The 18,169-nt window shown below is 38.3% G+C and overlaps 1 protein-coding gene across 39 annotated transcripts in view; it reads right to left on the bottom strand.

Moving 5' to 3' along the window:
• The window catches only part of DLG1 (discs large MAGUK scaffold protein 1), a 279,291-nt gene that overhangs the window by 41,504 nt on the left and 219,618 nt on the right, over positions 1–18,169 (bottom strand). For all 39 annotated transcript variants that reach the window (XM_031663922.1, XM_031663915.1, XM_031663919.1 and 36 more), the window contains 2 exons: positions 8,618–8,732; positions 2,984–3,160 (listed from right to left, as the gene is read on the bottom strand). In XM_031663922.1, coding sequence (XP_031519782.1) covers positions 2,984–3,160; positions 8,618–8,732 — 292 coding nt within the window. The remainder of the gene's footprint in view (positions 1–2,983; positions 3,161–8,617; positions 8,733–18,169) is intronic.

Here is an 18,169-nt window from a genome sequence, read left to right as displayed (position 1 = left end):
CTTCTACAAACAGGTAAATTAATATTTAATAAGGTCTAGAAATAGTTACAAAATAGGTATAAATCTGACTAATTAATAAGAAAAGAGTAAGTTTATTACAGCATAATCTTGACTTAAAATGAATTAACTAGTTATAACAAACATTTCTTTATTATCTCTAACTATTTTTGCTGGCTATCTTACTACTTTAAAAAGCTCCTAAAGAACTTCTAGGCTGGGTGCGGTGGCTCAAGCCTGTAATCCCAGCACTTTGGGAGGCTGAGACGGGCGGATCACGAGGTCAGGAGATTGAGACCATCCTGGCTAACACAGTGAAACCCCGTCTCTACTAAAAAATCCAAAAAACTAGCCGGGCGAGGTAGCGGGCGCCTGTAGTCCCAGCTACTCGGGAGGCTGAGGCAGGAGAATGGTGTAAACCTGGGAGGCGGAGCTTGCAGTGAGCTGAGATCCGGCCACTGCACTCCAGCCTGGGCGACAGAGCGAGACTCCGTCTCAAAAAAAAAAAAAAAAAAAAAAAACCAAACCTCTAGACAATGATTTGAATTAAGCAGATCTCATAAATAAGCTATCTTGGGGGAGTTCTGAAATGACATTTTAATACCCTCCCCACAAAAGTAGAGACATTCAACAGCACATCATAGGCCTTAAAAGGGGTCCTCTAAGCTGGGACCATCCTTTGCAAAAAGGGCCTGTACTTAACTACTTTTGCTATATGCTGAGTATGCACCCATGAGTCACTAAAACGAATCAATTGCGCTGGGTGCAGTGGCTCACACCTGTCATCCCAAAGCTGTGGGAGGCTAGGGTGAGAAAATCGCTTGAGGCCAGGAGTTTAACATTTGCCTGGGCAACAGAGCTAGAACCCATCTCCACAAAAAAACAAAAACAAAAACAAAAAGCTAAGCTGAGTGCAGTGATCTGCGCCTGTAGTCCCAGCTACTAGCTGAGGTGGGCGACAGCTTGAGCCCAGGAGTCTGAGGTTCAGTGAGCTATGATCACATCACTGCACTCAGCCTGGGTGACAGAGCAAGACCCTATCTCTTAACAAAATCACTCAATCTACCTACTTACCTATATATAATCATTAAAAGCAAAGAGAAAAGACCAGTGTACTGCACCAATGCACGTAATTTAAGCAAGGAAAAAGAAAAGTGAAGCATATTACCAGATATTTCCAAAAATTTTGGCATGAAGGAAGAAATTCATGACACCAAAACCACAAAATTTAGGTCCTCTTAGCTATCTACATCAACCACGACACTTTCAGTTTTCTCTTCACTGGTATAGCTAAATGGCACATTGACTTAATATATACTTAATTTTGTTTTCAGCAACTAGTAGCTTTAGATAAATTTCTACTTGGCAGCAAGCATCACTTGCTTTTTTTTTTTTTTTGAGTCGGAGTCTTGCTCTGTTGCCCAGGCTGGATTGCAATGGTGCGATTTTGGCTCACTGCAACCTCTGCCTCCTGGGTTCAAGCAATTCTCCTGCCTCAGCCTCCCAAGTAGCTGGGACTACAGGCGCCTGCCACCACACCAAGCTAATTTTTGTATTTTTAGTAGAGATAGGGTTTCACCATATTGGCCAGGCTGGTCTCTTGGCCAAGCTCATCTTGAACTCCTGATCTTGTGATCTGCTCACTTTGGCCTCCCAAAGTGTTGGGATTACAGGTGTGAGCCATTGTGCTTGGCCCATATTTTCTAGTTATGTCAATGGTTACAAATCCATTTGAATAAAATTAAATGGCTGTGAAACATAATATAAAAAACAGCATAAAATCATTTTAGTAAAAGAAATTTATTTTTTCAGTTGTTCTGGTGATTATTTTTAATTGTGTGTGTGTATATATATACACACACACACACATTTTTAGACAGAGTCTCGCTCTGTCTCCCAGGCTGGAGTACAGTGGTACAATCTCAGGTCACTGCAACCTTGGCCTCTCGAGTTCAAGCACTTCTCCTGCCTAAGCCTCCTGAGTAGCTGGGACTACAGGCATGCGCCTCCATGCTCAGGTAATTTTTGTATTTTTAGTAGAGACAGGGTTTTACCACGTTGGTGAGGCTCATCTTGACTCCTGACCTCAAGTGATCTACCTGCCTCAGCCTCCCAAAGTGCTGGGATTACAGGCATGAGCCACGGCACCCGGCCTAATTGTATATATTTAAGTTGCACAACTTAATGATTTTATGTGTGTATACACACACACACACACACACAAACACTGTGAAATAATCACTACAGTCAACCTAATTAACACATCCATTACCTCACCTGGTTACCTTTTTTTTGGGTGGTGAGAACACTTAGGACTGACCCTCTTAGCAAATTTCTTTTCTTTTCTTTTTTTTTTTTTTTAATTTTTTGAGACGGAGTCTCGCTCTGTCGCCCAGGCTGGAGTGCAGTGGCCGGATCTCAGCTCACTGCAAGCTCCGCCTCCCGGGTTCACGCCATTCTCCTGCCTCAGCCTCCCGAGTAGCTGGGACTACAGGCACCCGCCACCGCGCCCGGCTAGTTTTTTTTTTTGTATGTTTTAGTAGAGACGGGGTTTCACCGTGTTAACCAGGATGGTCTCGATCTCCTGACCTCGTGATCCGCCCGTCTCGGCCTCCCAAAGTGCTGGGATTTCAGGCTTGAGCCACCGCACCCGGCCAAATTTCAAGTACAGTACTATTACCCATAGTCGCCATGCTTATATATCAGAGGTCCAGAACTCACTCATCTTGTATCATGGAAACTTTGTATCTCCTCACTTCCCCATCCTCCTAATCCCTGGTAACCACCATTCTTCTCTGGATGACTTCAACTACTTTAGATTTCACATAAAAATGTGATCATACAATTTTTGTCTTTCTGTGTCTGGCTTTTTTCAATGAGCACAATGCACTCCAGGACCATCCATGTTGTCAAAAATTAAAAGAAATTTAAAAGAACATCAATTATTTATGTTGCCCCACATTCAAGTGGTAAGAAACAGACATACCTGCGTTTACTGGGAATCACTCCAACCTCATCACTCTCACCGTCTGGTGTAACCTGCCTGGCTTGCCACCATTCATCATCAGAAGCATTAATAACATGGAGGATATCTCCAAATTTGAAGTTCAATCCCTGACTGGGAAGGCCACTGTCTTTAGTCTTGTCATAATCAAAAAGGGCTCTAGAGTCAGAAGAAAAAAAGTCCATAATTACTTGTTATAATGATATTAATCAACTTTTCATGGGGTTCTGAAAGTATATTTAATTTGGATAATTAAATATATCATAGTAGGCCAAATAACACCCAGTTCAATTCTGCACTACATATAAGATGAGACAAAAAAGAAATAGTAAAATCAACTTGTTATGAAAATACTGTATTGTATTATCTGTGTCTTTCAATATCACAAGAAAAATTCTAAACACGCTCTTGGCTTGTAATCCAATGGCAAGCTATATTGAATTCTAAAATAAAGACCAATCCAGAGAGTTTGAAATTAATAAACAAAAATTATTAAGATACATTCTTCTCTTTACTTTCATTAGATACATGTAGGAAAACAAATTCCCTGATAAATTAGATTTATTAGTTGTGGACTGTAAGACTAGATCAACATAGTGATTATTCTGCCAGTTAATTACTTCTTCCATTTGTTCACAATACTAGAGTTGATAGGGTTTTCAGAGTCAGTAACAATATGAACATTAATTACAGATGACTTCATCAGCTGCCAAATACTTTGGAAAAAGTAATAATTTAATACGGTAATTGCAAAGTTAAGAATATTTTAAAATTTGATAAAAAGAAAATATTGTGTCCTACCACTTGATTATGTACAATATTTAGATAAATCAAATTCTTAAGTCCAAATAAGCTCTCTCAAGAGTGTAAGAAAGAAAGGATCACAGCAATTACATTTATAACATAGTTTATTCATTCTTTTGTTCTAATTTGGCAACTGGAAATTAGGATGAAAATCATAATCTTTTTCACACTATCCAACATTTAAGAACCTATCTCTTCAAGTAAAACTCAAGAGGGGTGGAATTACTTGACAGCTAAATAAATAAACTAGAAGTTAACGGTTTTTCAAATGAGTTCTTTCAAGTCTTTTCGTGGGGCTAAAGGTGTTAGGGAAGCTGGGGGAATCCTAAGTAGGAAGGCTCACTTAAACCCACTTTCAAACACAGAAAAGATGAGGGGACAAATAAGCATAATATAAAATAGAAAATAAAGTGCCTTAAGAGGTAATACAAATGTCAAGACATTCAGAAAAGGAAAATATTAACTTCCTACATTATTATAAAAATTCACCTTTTGAATCACAAAATCTAACTGTATTATTGAACAACAAAGGAAAAGAAATCACCCACAATCTCTACTTATGTTAGCAGTTTAACATTCTCTTTTAATATATTTGACTCATAAAAAAAGAAGCCCATGGAATACATGTGAGTTATTAATCATAAGAGTGCAATGAACATCTGTTCACCTACTATCCAACCTAAGACTACACACGAAACCTTCATCAGTAATTCACATTCACCTGCACATATTCCCTCTGTCCTGATTCCCCTGGAGCAAGAGTTCCCCACTATTAGATTTAACTATCATTCTTCATATGTTTGTTTCTTTGACTCACTCTTTTTTGGTTGGTTTGATCATATAACACGTGAGTGACTAAACAATATAATGTATGTTTTGCTTGTTTCAGAGCTTTATAAAGAGGTTACTGTAGGTAGTTTTTTGTAGCCTGTTTTTTTTTTTTTTTTTTTTTGGCTTTTCAAATTAAAAATACATTGACTAAAAAACCCCACAAGACTCAGGTGTGGTGGTGTGTGCCTGCAGTCCCAGCAACTTGTGACGCTAAGGTGTGAGGATCCCTTAAGCCCAGGAGTCCAAGACAAGCTTGGCCAACAGAGCAAGACCCCATCTCAAAAAGAACCACAAGGCTTCTGATTAACTATAGCACACTGCGTCTATTTCTTCTCCATCCTGACTCATTAAAATGACAATAAAATAAGAAAAATACAAGAGAGAGAAGAAAACAGGGGAAGAGAGATTTTAACACATTTTTGGATGATGCTAATTAAATTTAGCAGAATGAAAGAAGCTATAAATGGAGTGTCAGCAGACAGGGTTATAGACACAAGTTTTATTCCACAAGAATACTGGAGATGGTCATAAATTAGAAGTGTAGGCCGGGCGCGGTGGCTCAAGCCTGTAATCCCAGCACTTTGGGAGGCTGAGACGGGCGGATCACGAGGTCAGGAGATCGAGACCATCCTGGCTAACACGGTGAAACCCCGTCTCTACTAAAAAATACAAAAAACTAGCCGGGCGAAGTGGCGGGTGCCTGTAGTCCCAGCTACTCGGGAGGCTGAGGCAGGAGAATGGCGTGAACCCGAGAGGAGGAGCTTGCAGTGAGCTGAGATCCGGCCACTGCACTCCAGCCTGGGTGACAGAGCAAGACTCCGTCTCAAAAAAAAAAAAAAAAAAAAAAGAAAAAAAATTAGAAGTGTACAGTAGTACCAAGGTAGGCAGGGATAAGTTACTGTACTAAAAACAGAAGGTAGAAACACTGTATGTAGCACTTACACCACCCCCACCAAAGTTCCTTTTCCCCAAACCCACAGAAGACTAGAGGTTGAGTCTCCAGAGAAACTGAATTTGAGGAGCTATATACTCTGAAACTTGGTGGAGAAGGGGAAGATGGCTGGACTGAAATGGATGAAAATGAAATTCTAGCAACTTGGTTTATACTATTGGCAGGAGACAGGGATTCTTCTCTAGAGATATTTAATTATACCAAAGAACAGAATGACGTGGGACAGCAGAGGAAATGTAAGAGCCAATTTATTCCTCCCTTTACCCCATTGTCTTCTAGTTAAATCCATTATCTTCATTTCTCTATTCATAAGAATGGAAAACAATGAAAGGAACACTGGCTATTTAAAGAATGCCTTATATAAAACACTACAGAAAAAAACCCCAAGAAAATAGGCTAGAAAAAAGGAATACAGAGAAAGCAAAGAATACAAAAAGCAGAAGAAAATCTCAGACACATGAGATTATGTTCACGAAAGAAATGGAAGATGAGTGAGCTCCTGGAAAATAAAACAGGGTATCATTCCCTCCCCCAACATTCCAAATTCTCTATTGGGAAGAAGGCAAGATAAGGTCATTTCGGACATGCTAAGACTCAAAAGGTACCTCCCACACATCTTTTCGCAGGAATTTACTGGAGGATGTGCTCTAGGAAGATTAATTCAGAAAGAAGAAAACGTGGCATCTAGGAAACGTGACATCGTAGACAGTCAAAGGGAACAGAATAATGGCAAAGGGAAGTCCCAGCTGAGAGCTATACAGCAAGTTTACAGAGGAATTAGTCTAGACTGGAGCATAAAGATGGGAAAAACCTGAACTATCAGACCGTATGTGTGACTATGTTTTCGTAATGTGAAAAGCTCTACAGTGGTTACTGGAAGATACAGAAAAACAGTTAGTAATAAGTATATGAAAAATTGATCAAATAAAATGCAAGACAATTATTAAGCCCAGGAAAAATGAAGGGGTGCAGAAGAAAGGAGGCAGCTCATAGGGTTCCACTTGACTGAGTCATGACAGCTATTACATAGTCACATGACTCTAAATGCTATTAGTTTTATTAACAGAGATAGCTATGTTTGGGTGATGGTGATGAGACTGAATGAGTGGTTTGGTACTACGGAGAAAAGTTCTCATCTACCATGGTTTTAAGACTAACGTACAAAACTGGTAAAATAGAAGATAGCAGTATATGTATGTTATTTAGAAATATAGAGGTGAAGGTTTCGTATTTAGAAGTAAGGAGATGAAGGAAGTTTGCTAGGAAAATGGAGGATGCTTGTTCCTGGAGAATGAAACTAGGGGTTGGTGCAAGTGACAGTTATTTTTCATTGTAAGTCTTTTGATAATATATGATTTTAAAAAACAGAAGCTGGGTACAGTGGCTCATGCCTGTAATCCCAGCACTTTGGGAGGCCAAGGTGGGTGAGGCCCTTGAGTTCAGGAGTTCGAGACCAGCCTGGCCAACATGGTGAAATCCTATCTCTACTAAAAACACAAAAATTAGCTGGGTATGGTGGCACGTGCCTACAGTCCCAGCTACTTGGGGGGCTGAGGCAGGAGGATCGCTTGAACCCAGGAGGTTGAGGCTACAGTGAGCTGAGATTGTGCCACTGCACTCCAGCCTGGGTGACAAAGTGAGACCCTGTCTTAAAAAAGAAAGAAAGAAAAGAGAGCATTACTTCTCTAAAAATAATAAAAAGTGAAGATGACTCACTAAATGTACCGAAAATAAATACAACCTATTATGTCGTGATTTTTATGCCTTTGTAAATATTTAATCAAGTACAAACAAAAGGCAACACCTATTAATTATACTAAAATTAGGAAATGTAGATAAGCAAAAAAAAGAAAAAGAAAATGTAAAAAAGAGAGTAGAAAAATCCATGTTCTATTTTCGATGTATCTGTATATATAATATACTTTTAATAAATTTGGAACACAAGAGTTTAATGAGTATTGTTAGAATTGGCAAAGGGAGAAAAAAATCTGATGATTTAAGATTCCCACATCATTGGTAGGGTTATAAGTAGCAAAGAACTTACAGCAAAAGACAAAACGAATAGAAAGAAGAAAGTGAGAAAAGTTTCCTTTCATGATGTATCAGAGTAAGATTATGTGAAGACAGTAAGTCATATCATACGTAAACAAGCACAGAGTACCTGTTTGTGTGTATAGATATACATGTGTATAGGATACAGGTTTACATATGTAACATTTCTCTCTCATCAGAAGGATAAATGAAACATATTAGGAATGGGTCCCCCAACAGAATCAGGAGGACTGAGATGATCGTTTATAAAGAATGGTTCAATTACTTACAGTGCTAATGTTACAATAACGTATAATAAAGTCATCAGTTAAAGTTCTACCAGAAGTATACAGAATACAAATAAATTTGGATTTCTGTTTTAAGTCTTATAAGCCAACGAAATGAAAAAAAAAAACCCCAGTTTATATACTAATATCACCTATTTATTAGACCTATGTTGCCATTTAACCTTTATATTATAGGAAAATAACATATTTGCCTTCTCCCAAGTGTTTAAAAAAAATGCATGTAGAAATTTTCCGAATATGTATTATTTACTGAGGCTATTCACATTTTAAATTATAATTTACATATGCTTCCTTTGCTACTATGGAAATTGCCAAGGTAATTAAATGTTACTTGAACGGAAAATATATTAGAAAAGGATATAGGTTAAATCTAAGTGTTAGATATGATATTATCAACCTTGTGGCCACTACTAACACATCAATCTGAAAACAATTTCTGGTCCACAGAATTTTTTCCTTTATCATATCATTATTACTCAAGGATAACATAACTTTCATTAAAAAAAGTATTAATTCAACAATATTCCAATTCTTGAAAGACACACTGTCAGAGAATCAATAATAAAAAACAACACTGATTTGCAATATATTTTCTTATGGTAAAACTAAATAAGTTATAGTGAAAAATACAAAACAATTTACATTCATAACTAACTAAGAGTTGCCATAATTAGAAGTAAAAAAATTTACCTGACATAGAGGGATCGCTTCTGGCTAGTTCGAAGAGAACCTGACCCTGAACTAATACTACTATTCATCATCTGCTCCCGTAAATCATGTATTTTAGCTTCAAAACGACTGTATTCTGATGGAAGAAAAAGAGAAATAAATTGATGTATTTTCAAAAAATAAGTTATTTGAAGATAACATGTTATATAGGTAAACTGTCCTATAACTGATTAAATGTGGTTAGAACCCTAAAATAGTAATATGCATAAGATTTTGCCCAACACACAAATTTCAAAAAAAAATTATTAATAACCTAAATGTACCATAATTTAGAATTGGCTGAGTTAGAATTTTTCTACATGCTCTTTTAAAGTTTATACCACATTTAGTCAATTAAATGACAATTTCCACGCAGCAGACAGCAGTAATCTTATTACTGTTGAATTTAAGTGTAAATTTTAAAAATCAGGATTTATTCTAATTTTTATATTAAGGAAGAAACCTATAATAATTAATACACTAGAAGCTTTGATTATTGACTTTTTCCCCTTGAGACGATCAGTTCATTTTACATACTTCAATATGGAACTTGTGCAGGGTCAACACTAAAGGGAAAAATATGCCTTAAACAAGTGATAAAATTTATTTTAACTCATGTTATAATTTATAAATTGTCAAAATTCAAAAGACACAAAAGCAATCTGAAGTAACATTCACGAATATTTTTATTAAAAATATTTTTATACCAAAATATGATTTTAAAAATGAACTATTTAAAGCTACATATTAAAAACTACTAAATCTATTAATAACAAAAGTTTAAGCACTTTTTCAAAAATACTGCAGTTACATGGTTATAAACACGTATCTTTTTTTCCCCTCTATTTACAACAAACAAATTGCAGACAACTAGGTCATTTCCAATTTGAGTTTCAAGCCTGTCTTACAGCAAACAACTTCTCTGGGAGTTTGTATAGGTTAAGATGACAGAGTAAGAGTAAGCACGTTTATCGTTGAGTTAGTCTTCCTTTCACCATCATCATCAACTTTATTTTATGGATAATAAGCTCAATTGAAGCAATAATTCATCAAAAAGCTTAGAAATATTTAAAGTTCCACATTAATATCTAACAAAATATTTTACTATCCTTTCAAAATTATAATAAAACACTTAAAAAAAACCATAAATAGCCTTAATAGAATGTATCCATCATAATTAATTATCAATCCATGGCAAGTTGTCTTTAGTACATGTAGACACAGCTAAAGCACAGATTGATGAATGGAGATAATAAAAATATATCATGAGTTTATACTGGTTTTTCTAATGAAAAATTAGGACCACTGGGTTTATACTCAATCTCTTCTATTTTAGCGTTGTATCTGCTTTCTTGGATATGAGTAATTCTGGTTCTCAAGATAGTGGAGACAGCAGAACAAAAGTACCGGCATAATGACTTACTTGTTTTATCCAATATGACATTTACAACAGTGAATTACACCACCAACACTACTACCATGATATGATTACCGTAAACAGTTAACTATTTCCTGTAGCTTTTAATCCTTAGGCCATAGCTAGAGATGTATGGTTGAATTATTGTTTTCTTTTTTTATTTTCAGAGACAGGGTCCTGCTCTGTTGCCCAGGCTGGACTGCAGAGGTACAATCACAGTTCACTGCAGCCTTGAGCTCCTGGGCTCAAGCAATCCTGCCTCAGCCTTCCGAGTGGCTGAGACCATAGTGCGCACCAACATGCTTGGCTAACTTTTTAAAAATTATTTTTGGTAGAGATGGCATCTTGCTATGCTGTCCAGGCTGCTCTTGAACTCCTGGCCTCAAGCAATCCTCTCGCTCTGGCCTCTCACAGCTCTGGGATCACAGGTGCGAGCCTCTGTACCTGGCCAATTACCATTTTAAAATTACTTGGAATAGTTCCTCCCTGAGTATTACTGTTGCCAAGTGGACACACATTTAGATTCATTTGTACTTTATTTTCAACTTCAATTTGCCTTTTAAAATTTTCATTGTTTTTTTTTTTTTGAGATGGAGTCTTGCTCTGTCGCCCAGGCTGGAGTGCGGTGGCTGGATCTTGGCTCACTGCAAGCTCCGCCTCCCGGGTTCACGCCATTCTCCTGCCTCAGCCTCCCGAGTAGCTGGGACTACAGGCGCCGCCACCTCGCCCGGCTAATTTTTTGTATTTTTTTTTTTAGTAGAGACGGGGTTTCACCTTGTTAGCCAAGGATGGTCTTGATCCCCTGACCTCGTGATCCGCCCATCTCGGCCTCCCAAAGTGCTGGGATTACAGGCTTGAGCCACCGCGCCCGGCCTATTGATTTTATAAGTAGGTAAAATAACTCCACAGTCAAATCTATAAAACACAGGTATTTAAAAGTCCAGTTTCTATCTCTTTTTCTCATCCTATTCTGTCCTGATCCTTATATGTAAACATGTAAACAATATAAAGATACACACAAACATGCAAATACATTTACATTTATTCCATATTTTTATATCTGTATATATGTGTGTACATATACACACAAACATAATTTCTCTTTTTTCTTTTTCAGAGGGAGTCTCGCTCTGTCTCCAAGTTGCAGTGCAGTGGCGCGATCTCGGCTCACTGCAACCTCTGCCTCCCGGGTTCAAGCGATTCTTCTGCCTCAGCCTCCCGAGGAGCTGGGACTATAGACACACGTCACCACGCCCAGCTAATTTTTGTATTTTTAGTAGAGACGGGGTTTCAGCATGTCGGCCAGGATGGTCTCGAACTCCTGACCTCGTGATCCGCTTGCCTTGGCCTCCCAAAGTGCTGAGATTACCCACTGCGCCCAGCCAACATTTCTCTTCTTTCCTCAACAGTAGAATACACATTTCTCTGCTTTGCTTTTTTCACTTAATAGTAAGTATATCCAGGGCCGGGCGCAGTGGCTCAAGCCTGTAATCCCAGCACTTTGGGAGGCCGAGATGGGCGGATCACGAGGTCAGGAGATCAAGACCATCCTGGCTAATACGGTGAAACACCGTCTCTACTAAAAAAAAAATGCAAAAAACTAGCCGGGCGAGGTGGCGGGCGCCTGTAGTCCCAGCTACTCGGGAGGCTGAGGCAAGAGAATGGCGTGAACCCGGGAGGCGGAGCTTGCAGTGAGCTGAGATCGGGCCACTGCACTCCAGCCTGGGCGACAGGGCGAGACTCCGTCTCAAAAAAAAAAAAAAAAAAGTAGTAAGTATATCCAGAAGATAACTGCACAGTATATAAAGATGTCATCCATGCTTTTTTTTTTTTTTTTTTTTTAAATACAGCTTTATGCAGTCGTTTGTTTTTAACCTTTACTTCTTTGTTGTACGTATGACTCTTATATACTTCACAGGGTTAAATTCTGCTTTATTAGCAAGCCTGAAAATTGTCTGTTTTCATGAATTAACTTTTGACGTGACAGAAACTGTTTGTTCTCAGTTCTATTCTTATCATCCTGTCTTATTTATTCAAGCTTTTAACATAAATAAACCAGTAGCAGATTGTATTTTCCAAAGATGCCCGCATCCCATGCTCTTGTACACTGTGACCTTGCCATTTCCCCATCCAGAGGCGGAATCTGATTCCCCTCTCCTGGAATCTGGGCAAGTGCTTTGGGTCATTTGTATGACAAGAAATGTGAAAGTAATCCCGTGTGACTTTCAAGGTCGGATCAGAAGAGGCCATGAAGCTTTTGCCTGGTTCTTCTGTAATGCTCGTTCAGTGGAAGCCAGGTACCACGTAACAAGACTGTTCTAAAACCACCACACTGCAGAGGTCACATGATGGTACTCCGAGCCCAAACTTCCAGCCAGTACCACCAACGCATAAGACAAGGGGAGCAAAGCCAAACTGGGCCCTCCAAAGCGGCTCATTCGCCACCCAAGTCCCACTAAGTGACCTCAGTTGATGCCAGAAGGAAAACAAGAACCATCCAGCCAGAATCCTGCCTGAATTCCTAACCTACAAAATCTATTAAAAGGTTGTTTTAATCTATTAAGCTTGGGGCAGTATCTTATGAAGCAATAGTAACCGGAGCACAGTCTCACTATATGGTTTGTTCTTTTAAATGTGTGTGTAAAAATTCAGACTCACTTGTCCTTCTGTTCTAATGGCAAGCTTTGGTTTGGCTTTTGTCTTTTGGTCTCCTCCTACAAGCAATCTTCCCAGATCTGATTGCAAATACTATACTTTTATATCCAGTTAAATACTTTAAAACAATTAGGAAGCTTATTCTGTTTTCATATTATCTGCAAATTCTTCCCTCATTTTGTAATAACTGTACCTTATCAAAATTGTCAGAGTATATAGCTTTTTCATATTATACACCCTCTTCCTTATAATCATCTTCATTAATGCTAACACCAGTCCTTATGTCAGTATCCTTCCTCCTATCATTTTGGATGTCTGAAGATTGTTCTCTCTCCCCAGGAAGTGTTTATACGAACACTATAACTCTAATTATTTGTTGATACATTTGATTCCAGTCTTTATATGTGAAAGTCTGTTTGATTCAGCTTCTTTCTTTATTGAGTATATTCACTCCACTGTCTTCTATAAACTAAGAACAACAGAATTTTCTTTCTTTTTTTGATGGGGGAGGGAAGTGGAATTCCAGATTTTTTTTTCCTTTAAATTCTAATCATTTTATTATGGCATTTTGATAAGTAGTTTGAAATAACTTTTTTAATTTTAGAAAAGATTTCTTGCTTGGGCATTTTCTAGCATTGTTTTTGGATTTCTTCCTAGAAGACTCCTATTACAAGCATGTTGAATATTCTTTGCCTACCTTCTATATCTGTCACTTTCAATTCTTTTCTTTCTTTCTTCTTACTAATATCTTTTTAAAGACTAAAGCAATCACCAACTGTTTTTCCTGAACCATTTGATAGCAATCTGCCTCCTTGATGTCTCATCACCCATGAATACTTCAGTGTGTATTTCCTACAGATATTTTCCTATATAACTACAAAACCATCAAAATCAAAGTAACATTAATACTTTACTACCATTTAATGCTCAGAACCCTATGAAGAGCCACCAATAATGTTCTTCATAGCAAAAGGATCCAATTCAAAATCATTTGCTGCATTTAGGTGTTGTATCTTTTTAGACTCTGAGTCACAGCAGTTTCTCAGTGTTTTCTTGACTTTGTGATATTAATACTGTTAGAGATTACAAGTCAACTATTTTGTAGAATCTCTCTCAATTTGGGTTTGCCTGAAATTTCCACACAATTAGATTGAGGTTATCCAACTTTGGCAGGAATATCACAGATGTTATGTTCTACCCGACATACCTGTATCAGGTGGTACACCATTTTGATTTGTCCCATTACCAATGTTATTAACTTTATCACTTGATTAAAGTTGTGTCTGTCAGGTTTCTCTACTGTAAAGTTACTTTTCCCTTTTGCAAATAAACTACTGAAACTGCGTACAATTCTCCATTCTCATCAAACTTTCAATTAATTCATTTATTTATATGAGTAAAAACTCATTATTTCCTACTTTATTCAGTGGGTTATAATACGCCATTATTACCAAGAAATGAACGCTGAAGTTGTTCCTGATTTGGCCAGTGAGGGTCCCTTGAAGTTAGATTCTGTGTCCATTTGACATGTCTCCAATATTCCTTGAGTCTTGTTTTCTGGCAAAGGATATTACAGAACAATCTAGCATTTCCTTTGCCTGACATCTGGGGAACCTGCCATTTGTCAAAAAAGCCTTAGTAATATCAGTGGGGAATAATACTTGCAAGGCAAGATCTGGGTGCCAGGTGCTCACTGCTATTGGGGTGGCACTAGGCTCAGGCCCTCTCAGTGGGCAGAGCCAGGGAAAATTACATACACACAGATACATACTCACTGATATAGATAATTGTGCTTACATCTGTATCAGTGGAAAACCATCCCTTCAAACCAATTTCTTCAATTCTAATGCAGTATTACAGGATTCATATTTAAGTTTTCTTCCTTTCCATATTTGTAACTCTACTCAACAGTGAAAATTATGAATAACAATAACCTAATATATTAATTTGGTCAATCTCAATTTGAACAACCATCTACTTCCCTGACTGGGCTCTGAGCATTCCCTATGTGCTTTCCTCACCAGCCCTCGGGCTCTCACTCCTGAACCAAGGCACTACCCTGCATGGAAGCCATCCTCATGGGTAAGTCCAATGAGCCACCAGAGCTCTCCGAAACCTCTCCAGACCTGAGGTGTAGATTAAACCATTTTTCTCTGCTCTACCTAATGGCTTTAGGACTAAACTGATCAAATTGTAGAAAGAGAAGGTCTATTTTTGCTTTAAAAATTTTTCTTCTTTTTCACCTTCTTGGTTTAAGGAAAGATGTCTCTTCTAGTTAAATTTAGTTTTTAAGACCGTGTCTTTATTTCTACTAATTTTCTGAGTTCTATCAACTTATTGATGTTGCTGTTCCACATATTCTATCATTTTTCTTTAACTTGTTTTGAAATATTAATTTTAGTTGACACTAGCGTCATAAACTGTCTTTCTGGTACAGCTTTACTACTGTCTGTGGAGATACTACACTAATCCTTATTTTCATTTTCAAATAGGCTTCCATGGGATTCGATTGTTGCTCATTTTTATATGAAATTAGTTTTCCTCAACTTTTACAAAGGACTTACGAGTCAAGACAGGTTTTCTCACTTCACAGCTCTAGAACTCTCCATTTTGTTTCTTTCAAGTGTTTAAAGACATGATCTCAGATACTGTGAGACTGCCTGAAACTTCACTTACCCCCATTAATCTGAACCTTCTATTTCCTTTGGCTCTATTATCCCTATCCTGTTCAATCTGGATTTTATTCCCAGCAGTTCTTCCTTAGTGTGGGGCTTTAAATGGAAAGGCAGCTATAGTTGGTTAACTGTGTCGTAGGGCCTAGACTGCTCGTGGCCCCTTCACATCTTACTGGAGATTCTTTGCACTCAACATGCAGATTGTATAAAAACTCTTACAGTTCACTCGGTGTTCTCAAATTAACCTATTGCATTTTGTCGTGAGTACTGGTTAACACTGGACTTCTCCTGTTACATCCCCTTACACAGATGCTGATATCAGATGGTTTTGTAGCTGTTAATACCTTGTTTACATCAGCTTATATTTGGGGTTCAAAGGATATCTTTCATCTTTTTGTCTAGTTTTATTGTAGATTTTAAACAAATTTTGGTTTGGCTTTCCTAATTTTTTTGAGGGAGAGGAGGAGTTCTGGGCGATTCAGCTTTAAATCTATCTCTTTTTGTTTTTTCTTTCTTTGTTTGAGAGGGAGTCTCGGTCTATTGTCCAGGCTGGAGTGCAGTGGCACGATCTTGGCTCACTGCAATCCCCCCTCTGGGGTTCAAGCTACTCTCCTGCCTCAGCCTCCTGAGTAGCTGGGACTACAGGTGCGCCCCACCACGCCCGGCTAGTTTTTGTTGTTTTTAGTAGAGATGGGGGTTTCCCCATGTTGACCAGGTTGGTCTCGAACTCCTGACCTTTTGAGTTGTCCACCTTGGCCTCCCAAAGTACTGGGATTTATAGGTGTGAGCCACTGCGTTCAGCCCTCTTTTTGTATTTTCTATTAGTCCCACTGGTTTATGTTTCTATTATTTTACTTCCTAGAAAACAACTAGGAAGTGATGACTTTTCAATATTTATTACCTTTGTTTTTAATTTTACTATTTTAAATGTAACTTATTTGTACTTCTGTATAATTTTATTTTTAATAAAGGCTATGTTTTAGTTTGGAAAATTTCTGAAAATTTAACTGGCTCTCCCAAGCCAGTACGCTGTCGCGCCTGAAACAAGAGAGACTTCTGTGCTTCCTTAGCCCTGAGTTCCTCGTTTCCCTTCACGCTTTGCTTGCTAATTCGTTACTACTTTAAAAGCTCTGCGATGCGTTTTAAATAAGATGCGTATCACGTCTCATGCGGCGCTATCAGCTTTAGCAATTTCGCTGATATGATTAACAGAAGTCCTAGTGATTTAAAATAGTCTGCATTTTAGAGATTTAAAAGCTTTCTGTAAAAAGAACACATTACTTTTTACAGTGACGCAGAAAATATCCTTTCTTAATGAGTAACTAAGCTACTACAAAGCAGTTAACATAGTCTCAGATATTAAAAATTTAAGACACTGAAGAGCTAAGTCAATTCCTGATAATTTCTTAAATTTGTGACTTATTTCTTTCACTGTATTCAGATCTTCATATTCACAGTTTTTGCTTAGTCTTCCCACCTACCCCACCTCGCTCTGTTGCTCAGGCCAGAGCAGAGTGGTGCAATTTTGGCTCACTACAGCTTCCGCCTCTTGGGTTCAAGCGATTCTTGTGCTTCAGCCTCCTCAGTAGCTGAAATTACAGGTGTGCATCACCATGCCTGTTTAATTTTTTTGTTAGTAGAGACAGAGTTTCATCAAGTTGGCCAGGCTGGTCTTGAACTCCCGGTTAAAAGGGATCTGCCTGCTTTGGCCTCCCAAAGTGCTGGGATTACAGGCGTGACCCACTGCGCCTGGCCAAGTCTTTGCCTTACTCTTAACAATTCCTCACAGCCACCTTTCTATATGTTCAAAACATACTTCAGCATTTTAAAGTTACTTTTCCTTTAAACCTTCTATTTCATTTACCTAGTTAAGATTCTAACTTTTTCCTTTTGTTTCAATCGATACTTTCAGTCCTATCAATCTCCACATTTTACCCATTCTGTGTATATTTTCTTTTTTTTTTTTGAGACGGAGTCTCGCTCTGTCATCTAGGCTGGAGTGCAGTGGCCGGATCTCAGCTCACTGCAAGCTCTGCCTCCTGGGTTTACGCCATTCTCCTGTCTCAACCTCCCGAGTAGCTGGGACTACAGGCGCCCGCCACCTCGCCTGGCTAGTTTTTTTGTATTTTTTAGTAGAGACAGGGTTTCACTGTGTTAGCCAGGATGGTCTCGATCTCCTGACCTCGTGATCCGCCCGTCTCGGCCTCCCAAAGTGCTGGGATTACAGGCGTGAGCTACTGCGCCCGGCTCTGTGTATATTTTCTTAAACAGTCCCACCAATATATTTTTTTTCTTTACCCCCTTTTTTTTTCTTTTTAAGGTTTTTTTGGAGACAGGGTCTTGCTCTGTCATCCAGGCTGGAGTGCAGTGGCACGATCATGGCTCATAGTAGCTTTGACCTCCTGGGCTCAAGCAATCTTCCTACCTTAGCCTCTCAAGTAGCTGAGCCTACAGGCATGCATCACTATGCCCAGCTCATTTAAAAAATTATTTGCAGCAACAGGGTGTCCTACAGGGGATCTTGAACTCTTAAGCTCAAGTGATCCTCTTGTCTCAGCCTCCCAAAGTGCTAACTACCACACCTATTTTCTTAAGTTTTTATTTTGACAGAAAAGTTTCATCCCTTTTTCAGTTGTCATTTACATTCCTCTCCTAGAAATTACATCAAAACTCAGCAAAGCTGTAATTTTACATAAGAGATTTTCTCCATTCAACATCTTAAAAATTCCTGTATCAAAACCGTATTTCTTGTCATGAAACATATTAGGAAGTATCTGAAATGCTGGC

Source organism: Papio anubis, chromosome 2 (assembly GCF_008728515.1).
Source record: "Papio anubis isolate 15944 chromosome 2, Panubis1.0, whole genome shotgun sequence".
Lineage (NCBI taxonomy): Eukaryota > Metazoa > Chordata > Mammalia > Primates > Cercopithecidae > Papio > Papio anubis.
Note: the sequence above shows the minus strand (reverse complement) of the source record. Positions and strands in the feature narration are given on the sequence as shown.